A 20,606-nucleotide genomic window follows, 5' to 3' on the forward strand; every position below is an offset into this window, starting at 1 on the left:
GCTGTTACCTGACCCATGCGTCGCTCTAAGCGTATGTTACGCTCAGAGTGACGTCATGTAAACAAACTCATGGCCGCCTTCTTGTGGCCAAAAAGTAATACTACAACTAAAAGTAAAAAAATAAATAAAAATGAACACACATTTACATTATAAACCTATTGTTTACATCCCACCCTCCCAAAACTACCCAAATAAAATGTTTAATATAAAAAAACAAAAACATTACAATAAAAAAAAAACATGTAAATATTTACCTAAGGGTCTAAACTTTTTAAATATCAATGTAAAGATGATATATTTCTATATTTTTTTTATTTTAAACTTGTAAATAGTGATAGATGCAAAACGTAAAAAATGCACCTTTATTTCCAAATAAAATATTGTCGCCATACATTGTGATAGGGACATAATTTTAACGGTGTAATAACCGGGACATATGGACAAATACAATACGTGAGTTTTATTTATGGAGGCATGTATTATTTTAAAACTATAATGGGTGAAAACTGAGAAATAATGATTTTTTCCGTTTTTTTCTTATTCTTCCTGTTAGAAAAATGCCCCCCCCCCCCCCCCCCCCTTAAGAAAGCCTAATTGGTGGCGGAAAAAAACAAGATATAGATCAGTTCATTGTGATAAGTAGTGATAAAGTTATAGGCTAATGAATGGGAGGTGAACATTTCTCAAGTGAAAATGACGGAACGCGAATGGGTTAATGACAGCAAATGAGGCGAAATTTGAGGAGACTACTCATTCATGAAGAAAGGGAGATTCCCTCACACTGCCTCTGTTAACCCTGTGTATGAAAGAAAGCTCTTAGGCCTGGTGCACACCAAAAACCGCTAGCAGATCCGCAAAATGCTAGCAGATTTTGAAACGCTTTTTGTTATTTTTCTGTAGCGTTTCAGCTAGCGTTTTGCGGTTTTGTGTAGCGGTTTTGGTGTAGTAGATTTCCTGTATTGTTACAGTAAAGCTGTTACTGAACAGCTACTGTAACAAAAAACGCCTGGCAAACCGCTCTGAAGTGCCGTTTTTCAGAGCGGTTTGCGTTTTTCCTATACTTAACATTGAGGCAGAAACGCATCTGCAATCCAAAATCTGCTGCAGCCCGGGAGTATGCGTTTCTGCAAAACGCCTCCCGCTCTGGTGTGCACCAGCCCATTGAAATACATTACCCTAGCAGATCCGCACCCGCAAGCAGATCGCAAACCGCAGCGGAAACGCTCCGGTGTGCACTAGGCCTTACTGCCTATCTCTGACTGAGCTGTCTGCAGAGAGCAGAGGAAATATAACTTGTTTGTAATTGTATGTGAAACCTGATACCCCTTTTCATATGCAGTCTGACAGTGTAATGTTGAAGCAAACCTTTGCAAATGAAATATTCCAACTGAACTAAAATCTACATACATGAATTAAAGCTTTAACATGTAAAGTTATTTGATAAGTACTTTGTCATTTTAGAACACTTGGTTTGATAGCAGGGCTGAGGAGTCGGAGTCGGAGCAATTTTTGGGTGCCTAGAGTCCGGGAAAAAATGCACCGACTCCGACTCCTAATGAATTTAAACTAATAAAAAAAGAAAATATGATAAAATGTTCTATTTCTCATAAATAATTTATATATACAGTAATAGCTGTGCTTAGTCCACAAAAATGAAATAAACAAAAATTAGTTACTTGTGCTGCTTAAATAAAGCAGTCCCCGTATTTTTAAAGTCAGATATATACATCTGATTGTGACTGTATATATGATGTGTACACAGGAATCTCTTATATATACTAAATAACATCTATGCTGTAACGCCTAATGTGTAGCTGTGTCACTAATAGAGATGGTCAATGAGATGGAAATAATTCGGTGCTGATGCTGGTTTATGCAAATGCACTCTCTTTGCTCAAGAAATCAAATAATTTGATATGTTGTTAAAATTAGATTTGATGACTACGAATTAAAGGGTACCTGACACAGATGAAAAGAAAAGTGTTATACATACCTGGGGCTTCCTCCAGCCCCCTTCAGGCTAATCAGTCCCTTGCTGTCTTCCTCCGACTACCTGGACCTTCTGATACGAGTCCCGGTAATTCAGCCAGTCAGCACAATGCGGCCGCATGCCGCTTCCACAGCCAGGAGCATTCTGCATCTGTGCAATAGTGCTGCGCAGGTGTAGTACGCCCTGGCGGCGGAGTGTGGCATGCGCACTACGGCCGACTGGCTCAGGTACCTTGACCCATAGCAGAAGATCCTGGTGGTGGAGGACAGCAAGGGACTGATTAGCCTGAAGGCGGCTGGAGGAAGTCCCAAGTATGTATAAAACTTTAATTTCATCTGTCTCAGGTTTACTTTGTTACACAGTAGTACTATACTCTACATATGCATTACCCACAGAGCTGCAGGAAATTCACTGAGAATGTTGTGCACATTGAACACAGAGGTGTTATCTATCACCCATAAACCTGGTTCAGATTGTACCCGAAGAGTGTATAATAGAGGAAGAATCTCCTCATTCCCCTGCAGAGTACCTGCACATCACTCTTACATGTACCCACAGTTACATTGCCTAGGGCCTGACTCACGTTCAGGTTGTGCATGAAGAATGTGTAATAGAGGAAGAATCTCCTTATTCCCCTGCAGAGTACCTGCACATCACTCTTACATGTACCCACAGTTACATTGCCTAGGGCCTGACTCACGTTCAGGTTGTGCATGAAGAATGTGTAATAGAGGAAGAATCTCCTTATTCCCCTGCAGAGTACCTGCACATCACTCTTACATATACCCACAGTTACAGTGCCTAGGCCTGATTGTTCCTGTCTGTACCCTCTACAAATACTCTTACCAAGGACTAGTTTTAGTCTAGAGGCAGAAGATCTGCCAGATATAATCCAGGTAACTGGTATTGTTTAAAAAGGAATTAATACGGCAGCTCCAGATCCCTCTCACTTCAGTTGTCTTTTAAAATTCCTAAGCGTTGGCAGTTAAGAGATGCATTTCATGTTACATACTTTCAATCAACAAGATTGTAATATGTAAATTAGAGAAGTCGGAGTTGGTGGAATCCTAACCTGAGGAGTTTGAGGATTTTGTACCGACTCACAGCCCTGTTTGATAGTGCTCCTTTAACCACTTAAGGACCAGAGCTTAAAGAGACTCAGAGACGACAATAATAGATTTATACACTCCTACAGCCCCATCAGCATGGATCGCTCCCACGCCGCCGTCCTCCGCCGCCTCTATCGCCGGTACCGGGTCCCGTCACTTCGGCCAGGCAGGGCCAGTCGATGCAAACACAGTGCGCTCCCTCCGTACTGCGCAGGTGCATGCGTAAAGCAGGCGCCGGTGAGACAGATCAAGTCCCTGCGCATGCATGCAACTGGCTGCATCTGGCGGAAGTTACAAGACCCGGTACCGGCGATAGAGGCAGTGGAGGACGGCGGTGTGGGAGCGATCCATGCAGATAGGGCCTGTATACAGGTATGTATAAATATATTATTTTTTTTTCATCTCTTTAAACCCCCCTAGCGACCAGGCTATTTTTTATAAATTAGGTCACTGCAGCTTTAAGGGCTTGCTGCAGGGCCGTGCAACTCAGCACACAAGTGATTCCCCCCCCCCTTTTATGCCCACCAACAGAGCTCTCTGTTGGTGGGCTATGATCGCTCCGAGGATGTTTTTTTTATTTATTTATTTTTTTTAATAAATATTTATTTTATAATAAATTTGCATTTTTTTTTATTTTTTTCCCATTTACCCCCTCCCTCTGTCCCCACGCCCCTACCTCCATTCCCTCGCCAGCCAATCACCGTGATCGGTTGTCCCCAGTACAGCGCTGCCGTAGACTGCATCGCTGTACAGTGTAAATAGACGGTGAAACGCCGCTGGGAGACTGATGCCGGAGTGGAGCTCCGTAATCCAAGCGGAGATGCGCGCACCGCTGCAAATCCCTGCCCCTGGACTTTACGCTGGTTGGCGTTGGGCGGTCCTGGGGCTGCCGCCGTGGTCACGCCCGTCAGCGTGACGCGGTTGGCTAGTAGTTAAAGGATACATAAGAAAAAGTATATAGAAAAATGTATACCTACATGGGTAGCCCAGCCTTGCATGCAACACCATTGCGCTACCTGCGCAGGCGCAGAATGTTCCCAGCGACAGGAGTGTCATGAGGAGAGGCATGCGGCTGAGTACTTTTGTGAAATTTAAGAAAAAATGTCTGCCCCCAAGTCAAAAAGTTTTCCCACCCATGCACTAGATGCTTATTATTCTGCTGTATTGTTATCTTTTTTTTATCTTTAACAGGACAAAGTTGAAAATATTTCCCTTTCACAAGAGAGGGAGGCTGCAAACGCACTCAAACTGCAGTTCAAAATGGAGAATGTAATCTTCTGCCAGGACACCATGTACTGCAAGTCCTTGATGAAGGTAAAGAGCGGAGGGGTCTCTATAAATGGAATGCCCATGCATGACCCCAATCAGCCATCCAGGGAAGAACTCCTATGCCACCTACAAGCCTATCTCAAGGCAAGTAACTCTGCCTGAATATATTCAAATGCATCTGATGGGAATGTACACTATTCTGATCAGCCATAACAGTGAAACCAATAACCTAATTGTGTAGGCAGGGCCGGTAGACTTTTTTTCTCCCCGAAGCAGACTTGTGAGGATTAGCCAGGTATAGGTACCCCCAGTATAAGTAGCCAAGAATAGGTGCCCCCAGTATAAGTAGCCAAGTATAGGTGCCCCAGGTATTGCTATCCAAGTATAGGTGCCTCGCCCCCCCCAGTATAGTTAGCCAGATATAGGGATGCCCCCAGTATAGGAAGCCAGGTATAGTTGCCCCCGGTATAATTATCCAAGTATAGGTGCCCCCAGTATAGGTAGCCAGGCATAGATGCCCACAGTATAGGAAGCCAGGTAAAGGTGCCCCAGTATAAGTAGACAAGTATAGGTGCCCCCAGTATAGGTAGGTAGGTATAGGTGCCCCCAGTATAGGTGCCACTGTGGGTGACACTACGTGAAGGGGGGCTGACATCATTCCTCCCTCCGTCTCCATGGGCCCCCCTCCTGTGCACCTCTGCAGAGCTGTTATTAACTCACCTGCTCACTCACTGCATGTGATGCGTTCACTCCATTTGAAGGCTCCTCTCTAGCCGTCCGCTCTCCCTAAAGTACCCACATGTACTGCACTCATACTACTTGCTATAGTGATGCCTTCCTTATAGTGTCCATCCATAATGTTCCATTATTATAGTGCTTCCCTGCAGTGCTCCCCTCTGGTTCTCTCCTCGTCACAGTGCCATCCTATACTTCTCCTGTCATCATAATGCTCCCCTATAATGCCCTTCATCTCATAGTACCTTTAGCAGAGTTCCTCCACTCATAATGCCTCAAGCTAGTGCTCCCTTATAGTGCCTGCTGCCACTAGGCTTCACTTCTCATAGTGTTCCTGTCATCATGGTGCCTCCCTATCAGTCTCCTGTCATAATATCATATCATAGTTTTCCTCTCATCATAGCCTTCGCATCATGTTCCCCTATTCATAGTGTCCACCCCCCTATACTGTTCCCATCATCGTAGCATCTTCCTGTAATGCACCTGTCCTCATTGTGTGCCCTTGTAGTTTTATCATCTAGAGCAGTGTTTCTCAACATTTTATTGGTATGTACCCCTTTTAAAACCCTGAACTCATAAAGTACCCCCTAGCATAGTAAACATTATCACAAGTACCCCTTGACTAATATATATTTAATCGTAGTACATGATAATTAGTTAAAAACTATTTCCAAGCATTTACTACTGCATTTAATTAACTAAAATACTAATTTGGTGTTGTTTAAATAAGATTTATAATTTTCTAAAACTCTAAATTGGTTATTCTTGGTTAAGTAAATCAAGCTGAGTACCCCCTGGAACCATCAGGAGTACCCCCTGGGGTACACAAACCACACGTTGAGAACCTCTGATCTAGAGCCATCCTGTAGTGCTACGCTCCCCTCCCTAATATTAACATCATCATGCTGCCTTACTGTAGTGCTACTGTCATCATACTGCCATCTAATTCCATGTTATCTTGAGTTGTGGTCTGTGACTGGATGTCAGTAGTAGGACTTCTGATTGGGCGAAGGGCCTGTCACTCATGCTTAGTGCTGCTGCTGCTCTGCTGAATAGTGTTGCTACACAATGCTATGCTGTCAACCAGGAGTTAGGACTGTGCAATCTAAGAAATTAAAAGACCACTATTGTGAAAGAATTTTAAATGTAAAATACATGTAAACACATACAAATAAGAAGTACGCTTCTTCCAGAGTAAAATGAGCCATAAATTACTTTTCTCCTATGTTGCTGCCACTTACAGAAGGTAGTAGAAATCTGACAGAACCAAGTTTTGGGTTAGTCCATCTCTTTATGGGGGATTCTCAGCATGTCCTTTATTCTTTAGAAAGACACTCCCTGAAAAAGATTTATTTAAAGATGCTGGCCAGCATCCCTGCTCACACTTTTTTTTTGCAGTTGGACGGAGCAACTTCAATTTGCTAAGTGCTTTTGAAAATAAAAAAACCCTGAGAGCCCCCATGGGCTACTTCAAAACCTGTCAGGCCTGTCAGATTTCTACTACATACAGTAAAAAAATGACAGCAACATAGGAGAAAGGTAATTTATGACTCATTTTACTCTGGAAGAAATATACTTCTTATTTGAGTGTGTTTACATGTATTTTAAATTTTACGATTTTCACAATAGTCGTCCTTTAGCCACTTCAGGACCACAGGCTTTACCCCCCCCCCCCCCCCCCCCCCAAAGACCAGGCCATTTTTTGTAAAATAGGCCACTGCAGCTTTAAGGCACAACAAAGCATACAAGTGATTTCCTCCCCCCCCCCCTTTTCTCCCCACCAACAGAGCTCTCTGTTGGTGGGGTCTGATTGCTCCCCCAGTGTTTTTTTTTTGGGGGGGGGGTAAATATTTTTTGTATTTATTTTTAAATAAATTTTCTTATTTTATTTTTTTAACTAAACCCTCCCTCCCTCCCCCCACCAGCCAATCACTGTGATCGGCGCTGTACATGGTAATTAGACGGCGGTTCAGCCGTCTAACAGTCTCAGAGCGGCGATCGCCGCTGGGAGACAGAAGGCAGAGCAAAGCTCCAACTACCAAGCAGGATATGCGCGTGCAGTGTGCGCACAATCTCCTGTAAAACGAAGCCCCAGGACTTTACGCCGATTGGCGTTAGGCGGTCCTGGGGCTGCCGCTGCGGCCATGCCCATTGGCGTGACACGGCCGGCAAGCAGTTAAAGTAACACTGAAGCAAAAAAAACACCCCTATGATTTAATGAATTGTATATGTAGTACGGATAATTAATAGAACATTAGTAGCACAGAAAAAGAGACTCATGTTTTTCTTTTCAGTTATATAGCTTTTTTTTATATAACATTGCATCATTCTCTAATATTTGCAGTTTACAAACTACACTCTGCATTTTAAACATGAACTTCCCTGAAGTAAAATCTTATCTGATGTGATGTGTAAGTGCTTCAGAAAACAGCACTGTAGCCAAGTTTGGTTGGAGAACTCAGAGAAGCTCTTTTTGCATTGATAACAACTGAAGTTTCTTAACTCTTCCTGTACTGGAAAACAATATCTTTGCGACTAATGCTTTATTTCTTAGTTGTACTACACCTACAATTCGTTATCTCATAAGTTTTTTTTTTAATATTAAAGAGTAACTGTTAGCCCCCAAAATGAAATTTAAATCTCTATTGCAATGTTTTATTTAGTATTTAAGTGAGCCAAAAAGCCAATGCAGAACTTAAAAATCAATCTAATTTTTTTACTATGTAGCCTTTTGCCCAAGCTCCGGACGCAAAGCCGCATATCAGATACTGATGAGCATGCAGAGCATGCCTATGTCTGCCCGACCCCCCTCTCCCCCCCAGGACCAGGTGCCAATATATTCTCACATCAAACAGCTGACCGCTCTGACACGGAGAGAGAGCGGGAGCACTTCCAGCGCCGCCACCGCAAACACGGAGAAAGAAATACATTTACCACCCAACCAGAATTTATTAGCTGAGGTCAACCCCCGCTCCCTCCACCAGGAGAATTCCTTAGGACTATGAAAAGCACAGGGAAACCGAGGATTCCTTAAAAAGGACAAACTAGAGGAAGGAGTGGATATTAAATCAAATTGAGGGGCTACAGACACCCACAAATTAGCCAAAGATGACACTATCGTGTTTTTGCGACAGAGTAACCAAGCAGCTCAGGGTGACCCAAACCACTAGGAATGTATAGGGGGATAAAACAGACCGAAAAGCCCTCCTACTAATAAGCAATGCTTGGTGAAATTTGCCTTCTTAAAACAGAAGGAAATTTTCAATAATTCAGCTACATGTGAACATTAGTGGTTACCCACAATGCTCCACTACTGAATATGCAATTTATCCCTTTTTGCCCTTGTATGCTAGGCAAGCATCCAGAACCGCTGGTGTATAGCAAGCCTATAGCTTTAAATATTACACAGCCACACCAACCCCACATGCAGACAGCCTGTTTCGGGCTTTTGGCCCTCCTTAGTACATGGCAGGGATTGATATGGCTGTATGGGATAGGGCTTGGACCAGTACAACAGAGTAACCAAGCAGCTCAGGGTGACCCAAACCACTAGGAATGTATAGGGGGATAAAAGAGACCGAAAAGCCCTCCTACTAATAAGCATGCTTGGTGAAATTTGCCTTCTTAAAACAGAAGAAAAGTTGCAATAATTCAGCTATATCAGCTATAAGTGAACATTTGTGGTTACCCACAATGCTCCACTACTGTTTTTTGCGAGAAAGGGAAGTTATGTCACGACCGGTCACCACTGTAATTAAGGAAGGCAAATAAAAAGAGGAAATGGATGATAATTTAAATTGGAACCATAAACGAGGAGTAGATTCTAGGCCCCAATCTGACCCAATTTGACTGCCAAGTAATAATGCCATAGGCTAGGGAGGCCAACACCTCCCTGAAGAGAGTGCTTATACATCACTTATACATCACTTGAGACCTAACTCTGGCTCGCCTATTACCCCAAACAAATGTATTTATCTGAGACTGTAGGCCTGACAGAGAATGTTTCGTAAGAGTAATAGGAAGCATGCAAAATAAGTACAATAGCTTAGTAAGTATAATCATTTTGCAAGCAAGACATCTACCCAGCCATGAGACCTTATATGAGGACCAACTCTTTAAAAATTGAGAAATCATTTTGTAAGTAGAGGGAAAGTTGGCCTCATACAGGTCACGATAGCGAGGAGTAAGAAACACACCGAGATATTTAAATTTGGAGTTAGACCAAGTAAAGTCAAAATTTGCTTCCAATAATTTCAACGTGTGTGGGAGAAGATTGACCGGGAGAGCGGTGGACTTAGAAGAATTAACTTTGAGGCCTGAAATGTAGAAAAATGGTCTAATAATCTAAACAGTTAGGGAGAGTGGTGACTAGTCTGGTTAAAAACAGAAGAGTGTCATCTGCATGCAAGGCAAGCTTAATATTATCTGAACCATAACCAGTAATATCAGGATGTTGTCTGATGGCGACTGCCAATGTTTTTGAAAGAGGACAACCCTGACGAGTACCTCTTCTGAGACTTTTGGGGGGGAGTGAGGGGGGAGGAGAGGTGGCACCTGGGATGCGTATCATAGTAGAAGGATTATTGTATAATGCTAACACTGCTGATATAATAGGACCAGATAGGCCGAAGCCTTCCAATGTTGTGGTCAAATATTGCCATCCAACGGAATCAAAGGCTTTACTAATATCAAGTCCTAACAATAAAAATCTAGAATTAGTCAACTCTGCATACTGTAAAATGTTAACAGGTCAAATCCTTGGCGTGGCTTCCCCGCCCCTGGCCATCTTCCTATACCGCCCATCTCCCAGCCCTCTCCTCGCCCACGTAACTTCTACGGAACATAACACTGTACACGTGGGTGAATATTGGCAGGGCGCACTCCCACCCTCCTGACTTTTTCCGTTTTCAATTGGGCACCCATCTCCCCGCCCACACTCCTTTCCCCGGCCCCCAATCACTCAATTATTCAATTCACTCTCCCCCAGCTACGTATTTAAACGCAGTTCACACATTAGCCAGCACAGAGGTGCCAAACTGACATTGGACTCCTTGCTGGTAAGTGACATTTTTTCATTCTAAATCTCTTATCAATACTATAAGCGGTTTCATCCCCTTAATACCCCCTCTTACCACACAATAATCTGTTTGACATTCTTCTACACTCATTTTCCAGACCCCGTTGTTACACCTATATGAACACTTACCACGCCACTACCATACACCTCACACTATAAGGGAACTCTAGGTCCCATATCCTTAGGGATCACCGTGTAGACCCGATATTGCACTGTGTTTACCAACTGGTTACATCCCACATAAACGCGACACTGCAGATCTTACACATCAGCCCACTCCATTCCTATTATGCACCAGAATTGCCCCATTAGCATTAAATTCTGTTGTAAAGCATTATTTGTCAATATCACTATACACAGCAGACTGATTGTACTTCTTTGGTTTATCTCTGTCATTTTCAGTGTATTGCTCCTTTTGTGTATTGCCTGATGAAGCGGGATTGCCCGTGAAACGCGTTGCCAATTTCTATAGGAGTATGTATGAATAAATGATTGCTTCCAGAATCAACAAGCATCGTGTCTGTGTTGAGTAGCTGGTCCACCACCGCCTACTTACCGTTTTTAAAAATTTTAGTCTTTTTTATCCTATTGGCGCCTCTGTACACTCCTACAAGACAAAATCATCCACCCTTGGTGGAAGGGTGAATACCCTTTTTTCCTTCTATCTACAGAGAGCGACGTCTTAATCCTGAGTGGGGACAGGTTTAATCTCCCCACCTGCTCATACAGTGGTTGCCTTTGCGTACTTACCCACGTTTGTAAGTATAATACTTACCTTTCAATTTATCTCATTATCCAATACATATTACACTATTTTGGGCTCTCGGTTTTTCTACTTTATATGGACATTGTCAGAGACCTGTCTTATCTGATATAAGACTGCCTGCCATAGAGCCCAAACGCACTGCCAGAATTTTTGAAAACAACTTAACATCTTTGTTAAAGAGAATCTGTATTGTTAAAATCGCACAAAAGTAAACATACCAGTGCGTTAGGGGACATCTCCTATTACCCTCTGTCACAATTTCGCTGCTCCCCGCCGCATTAAAAGTGGTTAAAAACAGTTTTAAAAAGTTTGTTTATAAACAAACAAAATGGCCACCAAAACAGGAAGTAGGTTGATGTACAGTATGTCCACACATAGAAAATACATCCATACACAAGCAGGCTGTATACAGCCTTCCTTTTTAATCTCAAGAGATCATTTGTGTGTTTCTTTCCCCCTGCAGCTATCTTCCACTGAAGTGTCAGGCTGTTTCTTCCTGCAGAGTGCAGACAGCTGTGCCTGTATGTAATTCCTCAGTATGTGAAAGCCCAGCCAGCTCAGAGGAGGATTTATCCAGCTTGTAAAAGATAAAAGAGCAGAGAGAAGCTGCACTAATCTAAATAACACACAGGCAGTGTGCAGAGAGGGGCCTGGAGGGGGGAGATGCATCACAGAACCACAACACTGAAGAACTTGGCAGCCTTCCAGACACAGGCCGACAAGTCTGACAGGAGAGAGATAAGTTGATTTATTACAGAGATGGTGATAGTAGAACGTGCTGCAGTAAGCCAAAACACATTAGAATAGCTTTTGGAACTTGTAGGATGGAAGAAAACCGGATGAAATTTTTGTTACGGAGTCTCTTTAAGGTGGCCACACATGATACAATAAAATGATCCGATTTTACAGTAATTTGATAAAAACGATTGTATCTCTCGAAAAAATCGAAAGCTTTTTCTTCATTCGACTGAAAAATCCGATCGGATTTCTAGTTTTTTTCAATTTAAATCGATCCGGAATGCCAGATATTTCTCTACAATTTCTACTAAAGATTGCATGGTGTGTGCTGGATTGTTAATTTATTAATATACACACCCTAGCAAATTTCTCTGAGTTTCCAATAAGTTTTATCATAATTGAGGAAAAAATTGAACATAGATGTGTGGTACATTGGTCATATTTTTGAAATGTTACAATCAGTCAGAAAAAATTATTGCAATTCTTAAATTGAACAGATATTTTAAAAATTGCATAGTGTGTGGCCACCTTTAAGCATCAAGATAGGACGAAACCCAGTTGGGAAGAGTGGTCAGCACCAGGCTTAGGGAGTAACGTCATATTGGGCATAAGCATTTCAGAAGGGAAATATTCCCCTTTAAGAACACCATTAAACAGAGTAGCAAGAGGTTCAGAGAGAATCTCTGCAATTTTTTTTATAATAGATTGGAGTGAACCCATCTAGGCCAGGGGCAGTGGATGGAAGACTTCAGAGATTTAATAGCAGTAACAGCCTCAACGACCGTGATAGGAGCGTTGATGTGCTCAAGTTGGTCTGAGGTCAATACTGGCAAATTAAGAGTGAAAAGCCAGGACTTAAGTGCGTTGGAGTCTGTGGAGACCTCTGTACCTAAAAGTTTGTGATAATACTCCTCAAAATGTTTTAGCACACTGGAGGAAAGAGTTTCCATAACGCCTCTAGCACTGCGCAATTTATGAACATGAGGAGGCTTGTAATATTGGTTACGTTTACAGGCAAACTGGGTCGAGGAATTCTTGCCTCTCAGTAAAAATTTAGCTTTGAAGAACTTCAATGCTTTTGCGTGGGAATTAGTAAGGAGATTATTAAGCTCCACTCTTTTAAGATTAATCTCATGCAATACACTATTATCTATAGCATTAAAATGGCATCTGTAGAAGGCATCTAAGTCAGCAGCAACTGAGGAAATTCTCTGAGATCTCAGTTTTTTAGCATGAGCTGCCTTGGCCATGAATACACCTCTAATGACCGACTTGTGAGCTACCCACCTAAGGGCTGAAGAAGTATTATCGTTATTATTAAAGAAGAAATATTCCCCCAGCTCCCCCGCCACTTCCATTCTATCTGAATCATCTGCCGATAAGGAATCATTAAGCCTCCAGTTACTGGGACAATATGGTAAGCCAAAACCCACCAAAGTAGTCTTCGGAATGTGATGGTCAGACCAGCTGCATATCACTATGTCAGAGGTGATGAAGTTGGATGCTAGCACAGTAGACAGAAATATATAATCTGGGCGAGCATAGGATTGTCTAGGGTGTGAGAAAAAAAGTATACTGCCTGCAACCAATATTATGGGCCCTCCAAATAGCCAAAACTTCAGACCTAGACAGGAGATTAGTAAGTCGCCTTGGAAAACTTTGGGCAAAGGGAGATTGTGTGGATCTATCTAGACCAGAAATAGCAACCGCATTGAAGTCTCCTGCAATAATCATATGAGGTGAGGAAAATTGTTCTAGCAGGGGTGACAATTGTTTCAGAAATTCAGTTTTAGAGACATTGGGAGCATAACAGTTAATCAACGTGACCAATTTACCCTCCAGTGTGCCCTTTAACACCAAAATCCTTCCCTCAGGGTCTACATAGGAGTCAATAAGAGAAAAAGAAACCGTGTTATGAAAAATAATAGCCACACCTTTGGCCTTCTTGGAAAATGTGGACAGGTAAACTTTCTGATAGTGCCTATGCATAAAAGTAGGGGACTTATTATGAACAAAGTGAGTTTCCTGTAAGAACAGAACCGAAGCTTGTTATCTCATAAGTTTATTTTCACTTCAGGTTCCCTCTAAAAGGGCATCCCAGGATGCAAGAAGGGCAACTTCATGGTACTCACTGCCAATCCATGACCACTGGACATTATGGAAGGGGGTATTATTTTTATTCTGGACCGATTTAAAAAAACAAAGACCTCTTCTGGCGATGGAACTGTGACCACGAGCGACGCGGCCACGTGCTCCCGCATGCGCAGTAGCCACCGACTTCATCAGGTCAGAAGCTGCTAAGGAGGGGACCCCAGGTGACACGCTGAGAGTGGAGCTATGGCGAGGGACATATAAGCTTGTAGGGGCTGGAGGAAGCCCCGAGTAAGTAAATCTGCATTAGCTTCATTTCCCTGATGTTTCCTTTAATGTAATTGGCTAAAAATCCTAATTAGGTATTCACTGAAAATATGAGTTTTTGTATATGCAGTCACTTTTTTTTACTTTTTTCTGGAGCAAGGTGCACCTGTAAAAAAAATAAATACATTTTTATTTATCCATCAATGTTTTTTCCTTCTAGGTTATGACCTATCGTCTGTCTAACCAGATCCCACTCATCATTCAATACTTTGTGCTGCGAGACTATGCAGACAAATTACAGGACCAGATGATGCTACTCCTACAGAGCAAACAGTATACAGTTCTTCTGGAGGAAACAAATGAACTTTCACAACAAAGGCAACAACTTAAGAACCAGAAAAGGCGTCTAAGCCTGGCACTGGAACGATTAAATAAATTCTCAAGATACATTTAGAGCATCCTGATTTCATATTGTATTTACCCAAGCTAGACCGATATTAGAAAGCATAATTATCATTATCTTACCATGGTGATCCTAATGACACAAAACACCATACAGTAGAGTCAAAACACCATACAGTAGAGTCACAGTTATTCGGAACTCAACCAACCAGCACAAATCACCAGCAGTACTTAGTGGTGAAGGCCAACTTCTTAGGCTGTTTGTGGCCTCTGCTGTGCTTAGAGACTTTAGAGACTGGGTTCCACAGTTCCCCCAAGATTAATACACTTTCAATGACTGCATTTTAACATTTAATACAGAGTTCATGGTGTGTATATAGAGTGGGGTATGGTAATCTATTATCTGGGCTTATTTTTAACATTGAGCCTCAAGCAACTAGAAAGCACACTTATCCGGCATCATCCAAACCCCGTCAGTGCTGGATAACCGAGACTCTACTGTACTTCTATCACCTAGGGGAGGTAGAAACCACACTTTAGGCCACTCTGGGGAACTATAGGTCACAGGATGAACAAAATGAATCTTGTTGAATTTAGCATATCAGCTAATATATTGATTTGCAATAATGCCATCTCACTGAAATACAGGTTTATAGAGAATATTAGCAGCAAGGGTGGATGCACCTAATATTCCTAATTTGAGTGAATAGTTCTCTGGCTCAGCCTATACTCTGGAAACCAACCTGTTTCCTGTGATACAAAACCTGCATAAAAGCTCCAGCTCTAGCAGATTGATACACATGGAGCACATTGTACATATACTCCAGGATGTACTTAGGTCGGGCCCAGGGTGAATGGGGGGGGGGGGGGGGGGGTACCTGATCTATCATAATCAATGCATTAAAATAAGTTTTCTGATTAAGAGGATAAATCATATATGAAATGCATTTATACACAGTTATGGAGTACTCATAACAAATATATACGCATCAAGTGATGCTTGAGATGATGTCACCCACAGCAGGGGTACTTGGCCAGCCCAAATAGAGTCGGCCCACAAAACAGATTGATGAAACAATCAATGAATCAATCTTTTGTTGTCAATTGGAACCATCAACACTATTCAATCCGATTCATCAATCTTTCGCTAAATTTTTATTGTTAATGGCCATCTTAAATTACAGAGGTGAACTTAAAGAGGAACTTTAGCGAAACGGGGAAAAAAATACATTGCTAAGTGAGACATAAAAAAATAGAAGATAGTTCATGTTGTTTGATCCACAATCAGCCTGCATGTCATCATCTTTACTTCTGGCAGACAAGAAAAAAAAATAGACAGCACCAACTGCCATTATTTATAACTACAAACACTAACATTTCAAAAGGCTAAAAGGCTGTTTTTTTTATAGATATACATATCACAGAGGGAGATACTGGTTGCTTGGTAATTGGAAACAGCTGTTATTTCCCACAACGCAACAAGATTCACAGACAGGAAACTATCAGGACCTATCCTAGGTCCTGACATCATACTGTGGGAGGGGTTTAACCACAATAACAGCCAGCAAGACCCCCCCCCCCCTCACAATGATTTATTTGAGAAAAGGTAAAGTTTTCTTTTGGTAAAGGGGGTATCAGCTACTGATTGGGATAAAGTTCAATCCTTGGTTACAGTTCCTCTTTAATATCAAGTAATCTGAACTGTCAGAACGCTGGAACCAAGGACAAAAGGAAGCTTAGCCTCCCTGGTGGTAATAATTTGAGTACTTTTTATTACATATTTTGTGATTCTTTTTCAATCTCACAAAGTGCTGAAAAGTTATTTTAAAGAGAAGAAAAGAAAAATTCTCTCCTAGAAGAAAATCTGGGAGAAAAAAGTTAATTGCATATGGGCTCATATGCAATTCACTTTTCACTTAAGTTTTCTCCTAGGTGTTCATTTTTTTTATCTTCTCTTTAAACTAATGTTGCAGCACTTAGCCATTGAAAAAGTACCAAGAGTAGTAGAAAAGGTACTATCAAAACTATCAGCATAAGGCTCCTGGGCCCAACAAGCAAGAAAACTAAAACATCATTTTGATAGAACTTTTCAACTACCGTACTTTTTGGTATTTTTTCAGTTGCAGAGTGCTGAAAAGTTATTTTAAATAGAAGATGAAAAATTATCTCCTAGGTGAAAACTCAGGAGAAAAAGTGAATTGCATATTGGCCGTGGGCCCATAATATGCAATTCACTTTTTCTCCTGAGTTTACTTCTAGGTGATATTTTCACACCGTGTCATAAAAAGCCTTTTAAAGGGAAGGTCCAAGCAAAAAAAAAAAATGAGTTTCACTTACCTGGGGCTTCTACCAGCCCCATGCAGCCATCCTGTGCCCTCGTAGTCACTCACTGCTGCTCCAGTCCCCCGCTGGCAGCTTTCTGACCTCGGAGGTCAGAGCCGGATTGCGTACATTTTTACACATTCCCGCTAGTGCAGGAACATTAACACATACATTTTTATGCGTTAGTGGTGCAACACGTAAATTTTTGTTCCTGCACTAGCTGGAATGCGTAAAAATGTATGCAATGTGGCCCTGACCTCCGAGGTCAGAAAGCTGCCAGCGGGGGACTGGAGCAGCAGTGAGTGACTACGAGGCCACAGGATGGCTACATGGGGCTGGTAGAAGCCCCAGGTAAGTGAAACTCATTTTTTTTTTTGCTTGGACCTTCCCTTTAAGCCACCAGCAAGCAAGAAAATACTCAAAAATAATTTGGTAGTATTTTTTCACCAACTTTTGGGTACTTTTTTTTAGATTGTAAAATGCTGGAAAATTAGTTTAACCACTCTGCTGTGACCACCTAACGCTGATCGGCGGCCGCAGAGTGGCTCCCCCTGGATCGGTGGGCAAAGATTAGAAAGGAACACTCGCGCAAATCCGCGAACGTTCCCTGCCGAGATACGGAGCGGAGCAGCCTGCCAGCCACAATATTGTCAATCCACCCTGGGGATGAGTTACTTCGCCCTATTTTCCTTATCTATGGAGAGCAACTTCTTGTACCTGAGTGGGGACAGGATAAGTTCCCTACCTGCCTATACACTGGTTGCCTTGGAGGTAACCCACCCTTGTGAGTAGTTATCTCAGAACACAATTGTTTTATCCATCTTTCTTTATATTAATATACAACACTATAGTGGGCTCTCGATTTTTGTCTCCTCTTTTGTAGGCAACTGGCACAGTTTAAAAATAAATAAATATGGCAGCCTCCATATCCCTCTCCCTTCAGTTGTCCTTTAATGAGGGTTCAGTTCACATATTCTTTCTGTGCGATTGCCACTCTTGCATTAATGCACATTTTTGCATGCGGTTTTACAGTTTTGTACCTTTTAGGGTGACTCCTCCCCATCTTAGGGGTGAGGTTGGTAATGGCATTTTGCCCATATTGTATTGTTCTGCTTCAGTTGACTGAGCACTTAATAAAGCAAAACGTTGTGCCAGTCTGTGCTGTATATTCTGCTGCAAATCCTGAATAAAAGTTTATCCTATTCTGTTGAGCCTGAATATCTCTGTGTGCAATATCGTACAAGCTAAACTGCCACTTATAACTTACAATGCAACTTATTGGCACCGTTGGGTTATCCGCAATGTGCTTAGTATGAAAGGAGGCCTATGGTGCCCACTAATGATACAATCTTTTTTGTCCAATCTTACCAAATCAGAGGGTAAACTGAGTGAATATACTTTGACTGAATAAGATTGGACAAAAAAAGACTATGGGGTTGATTCACTATAACAAATAGCATGCCTTATCAGAGTTGACAGGCCTTATCAGAGTTAATGTGCCTTATCAGAGTAGCATAGAAGGCACAGGCAGCTTATTGGGCCAATCAAAGTGTGGGGATAATGGACGCGCAGGGGCTCAGTGCGAGAAGAGTGGATCTCTCGTCATTGCCAATTAGCAGGCATAAGTTCGTAGTGCTCGCTCTGCTACTCTGGTGAGGCACGCTAACTCTGATAAGGCACGCTAACTCTGATAAGGTATGTTAACTCTGATAAGGCATGTTAATGCAGATACGGCACATTAACTCTGATAAGGCATGTTAACTCTGATAAGGCACGCTATTTGTTATAGTGAATCAACCCCTATATCCTTAGTGGGCACCTTAAAGAGGAGCTCTGAGTTTAATTTAAATAAAAAGCAGATAGATACCGTATTTTTTAGACCATAAGACACTTCAGACCATAAGACACGCCTAGGTTTAGAGGAACAAATATACTAAACTTGGTGCGTCCATGGTGCAGGGATGTCTTGTGGAGCTTTGCTTCCACTCACAGCAATAAACCTTCTGTTTCCGTCCTGCTCAAAAGAAAGGATGATTGATCAAGTGGCAACTGCAGGCTCTGGGCAGCTTCTCGTGCAAGCAGGTAATCTGTACAGATAGAAGAAAATAGAAGTGCTAACATAGGCTGTATGTCACAGGGGATGCCCGCAGCCTGCAGTAGCCATTTTATCGATCAAACTTTCTTTTGAGGACAAGAGGGGAAACTGAAGGTTTACTGCTGTTAGCGTTTCCCACTATATGCAGCCCGAGGAACCCCTCACTTAGCCTTGCTTTGCCAGCTTAAGCTCCATTCACCTGTTCCCAGGTGGCTGAGGATTGTGCTCCACTGCACTGTATTAGTGCACAGAAAGTCGAGTCATACAGATGCAGATCATGGAGGTTCAGACAGAGACACTGGATGCTGGACATCGGAGCTACCTCTGCCAGCACGTGAGCTAGACCCCCAGCAGGGCACTGTACATACAAGGTATATACGGTGCTGAAAAGGTCAGATGGGGGTTGAGCACAGGACATTGGATGCAGACTTCCCTCCGAGAGTACAAAAGTACCCTGCAAATTTGTGGCAACTACCGCGCTGGCTGCCACGTGCAGGCCACCCTTGGACGCAGGAAGAGGGCCGCAATCCGTGGCTGAGTGCAGACAGTGTGCATGCTGATCCAGCCTAGCTTTCCACTCTCAAGCTAAAGCTGCTGCTACAAGCCTCCTGAAGGTCTGCATGCTGATCCAGCATTTCAGCTGCTCCACATCCAGGCTGCACTGCTGTTACAGGTTAGACCACATGGGGAGCTGTGACTGTGCCATGCTGGGAAGCCTTGATCCATGGGCTGCAAACAGACACCAGCTTCAGATGGAGTTGCTGCGGTGAGAAGGGGGGGAGGGAACAGCACATTCAGACTATAAAAGTCACTGACTTCCCCACCACCACTTTTGGGGGAGAAAAATTATGTCTTATGGTCCCAAAAATACGGTACCTCGGGAGAGGGAAGCCTCTGGATCCTAATGATCCATCCCTCCGTTTCTAGTGGTGGCAGCCCCCCCCCCAAAGTATATAATATCAATTACATGCACCAATATGCGCATGCACAGAAGGGGCTTTTCCCTCATGCTCTGGCGGAAATAGCCGAGCCCCCCAATCGGGTCCACTCTACTGCACAGGCACGAGGGGGCGAAACACCGTATTAGTATGGTGTTCCTAATAATCCTTTAGGTGAGAGTTTAGCTCCCAACTGTCCCTCTTTTGAAAGGGACAGTCCCACTTTGGGAGCCCTGTCCCTCTTTTTTCCTCATTTGTCCCTATTTCAATGTAAATATATATATTTCTCGACTAAAACATGTGTTTGATTGCCTCTAAACTTTGTTCACATGCTTTAAATTGATATATTACTAATTTTAAAATGTTAAAGAGAACCCGAGGCGGGGTTCTCACAACAAAATCCCCCTACAGAGGCTGGCTCTGCCATATCGAGCCCAGCCTCTGTTGCTAATCAGATCCCCCCTAAATCCCCCCTGCACTCAGCCAGACCCCATAAATCACAGCCGCGCTGTGCGGCTGGGTTTACCTTCCGAGCGTCAGTCTCGGCGCTCCCCCCGCCTCCTGCAGAGCTCCGGTCCCCGCCCGCGTCCCTTCCCTCCAATCAGCGTGGAGGGAAGGGCCGTGGGCGGGGACCGGAGCGATACAGGAGGCGGGGGAGAGCGGAGACTGACGTTAGGAAGCTAAACACAGCCGCTGCTGACACGCTGTGTGTCGGCAGCGCGGCTGAGATTTATGGGGTCTGGCTGAGCGCAGGGGGGATTTAGGGGGGGATCTGATTAGCAACAGAGGCTGGGCTCGATAGGCAGA

General features: G+C 43.0%; 1 protein-coding gene across 2 annotated transcripts in view; it reads left to right on the forward strand.

Moving 5' to 3' along the window:
• LOC137547141 (interferon-induced GTP-binding protein Mx2-like) overlaps window positions 1-15,289 on the forward strand; it is an 89,542-nt gene extending 74,253 nt beyond the window's left edge. For both annotated transcript variants that reach the window (XM_068270380.1, XM_068270381.1), the window contains 2 exons: window positions 4,291-4,512; window positions 14,263-15,289. In XM_068270380.1, coding sequence (XP_068126481.1) covers window positions 4,291-4,512; window positions 14,263-14,496 — 456 coding nt within the window. In that variant the 3' untranslated portion in view covers window positions 14,497-15,289. The remainder of the gene's footprint in view (window positions 1-4,290; window positions 4,513-14,262) is intronic.
• Window positions 15,290-20,606: the final 5,317 nt, after the last annotated feature.

Source organism: Hyperolius riggenbachi, chromosome 2 (genome assembly GCF_040937935.1).
Source record: "Hyperolius riggenbachi isolate aHypRig1 chromosome 2, aHypRig1.pri, whole genome shotgun sequence".
NCBI classification, from domain to species: Eukaryota; Metazoa; Chordata; class Amphibia; order Anura; family Hyperoliidae; genus Hyperolius; species Hyperolius riggenbachi.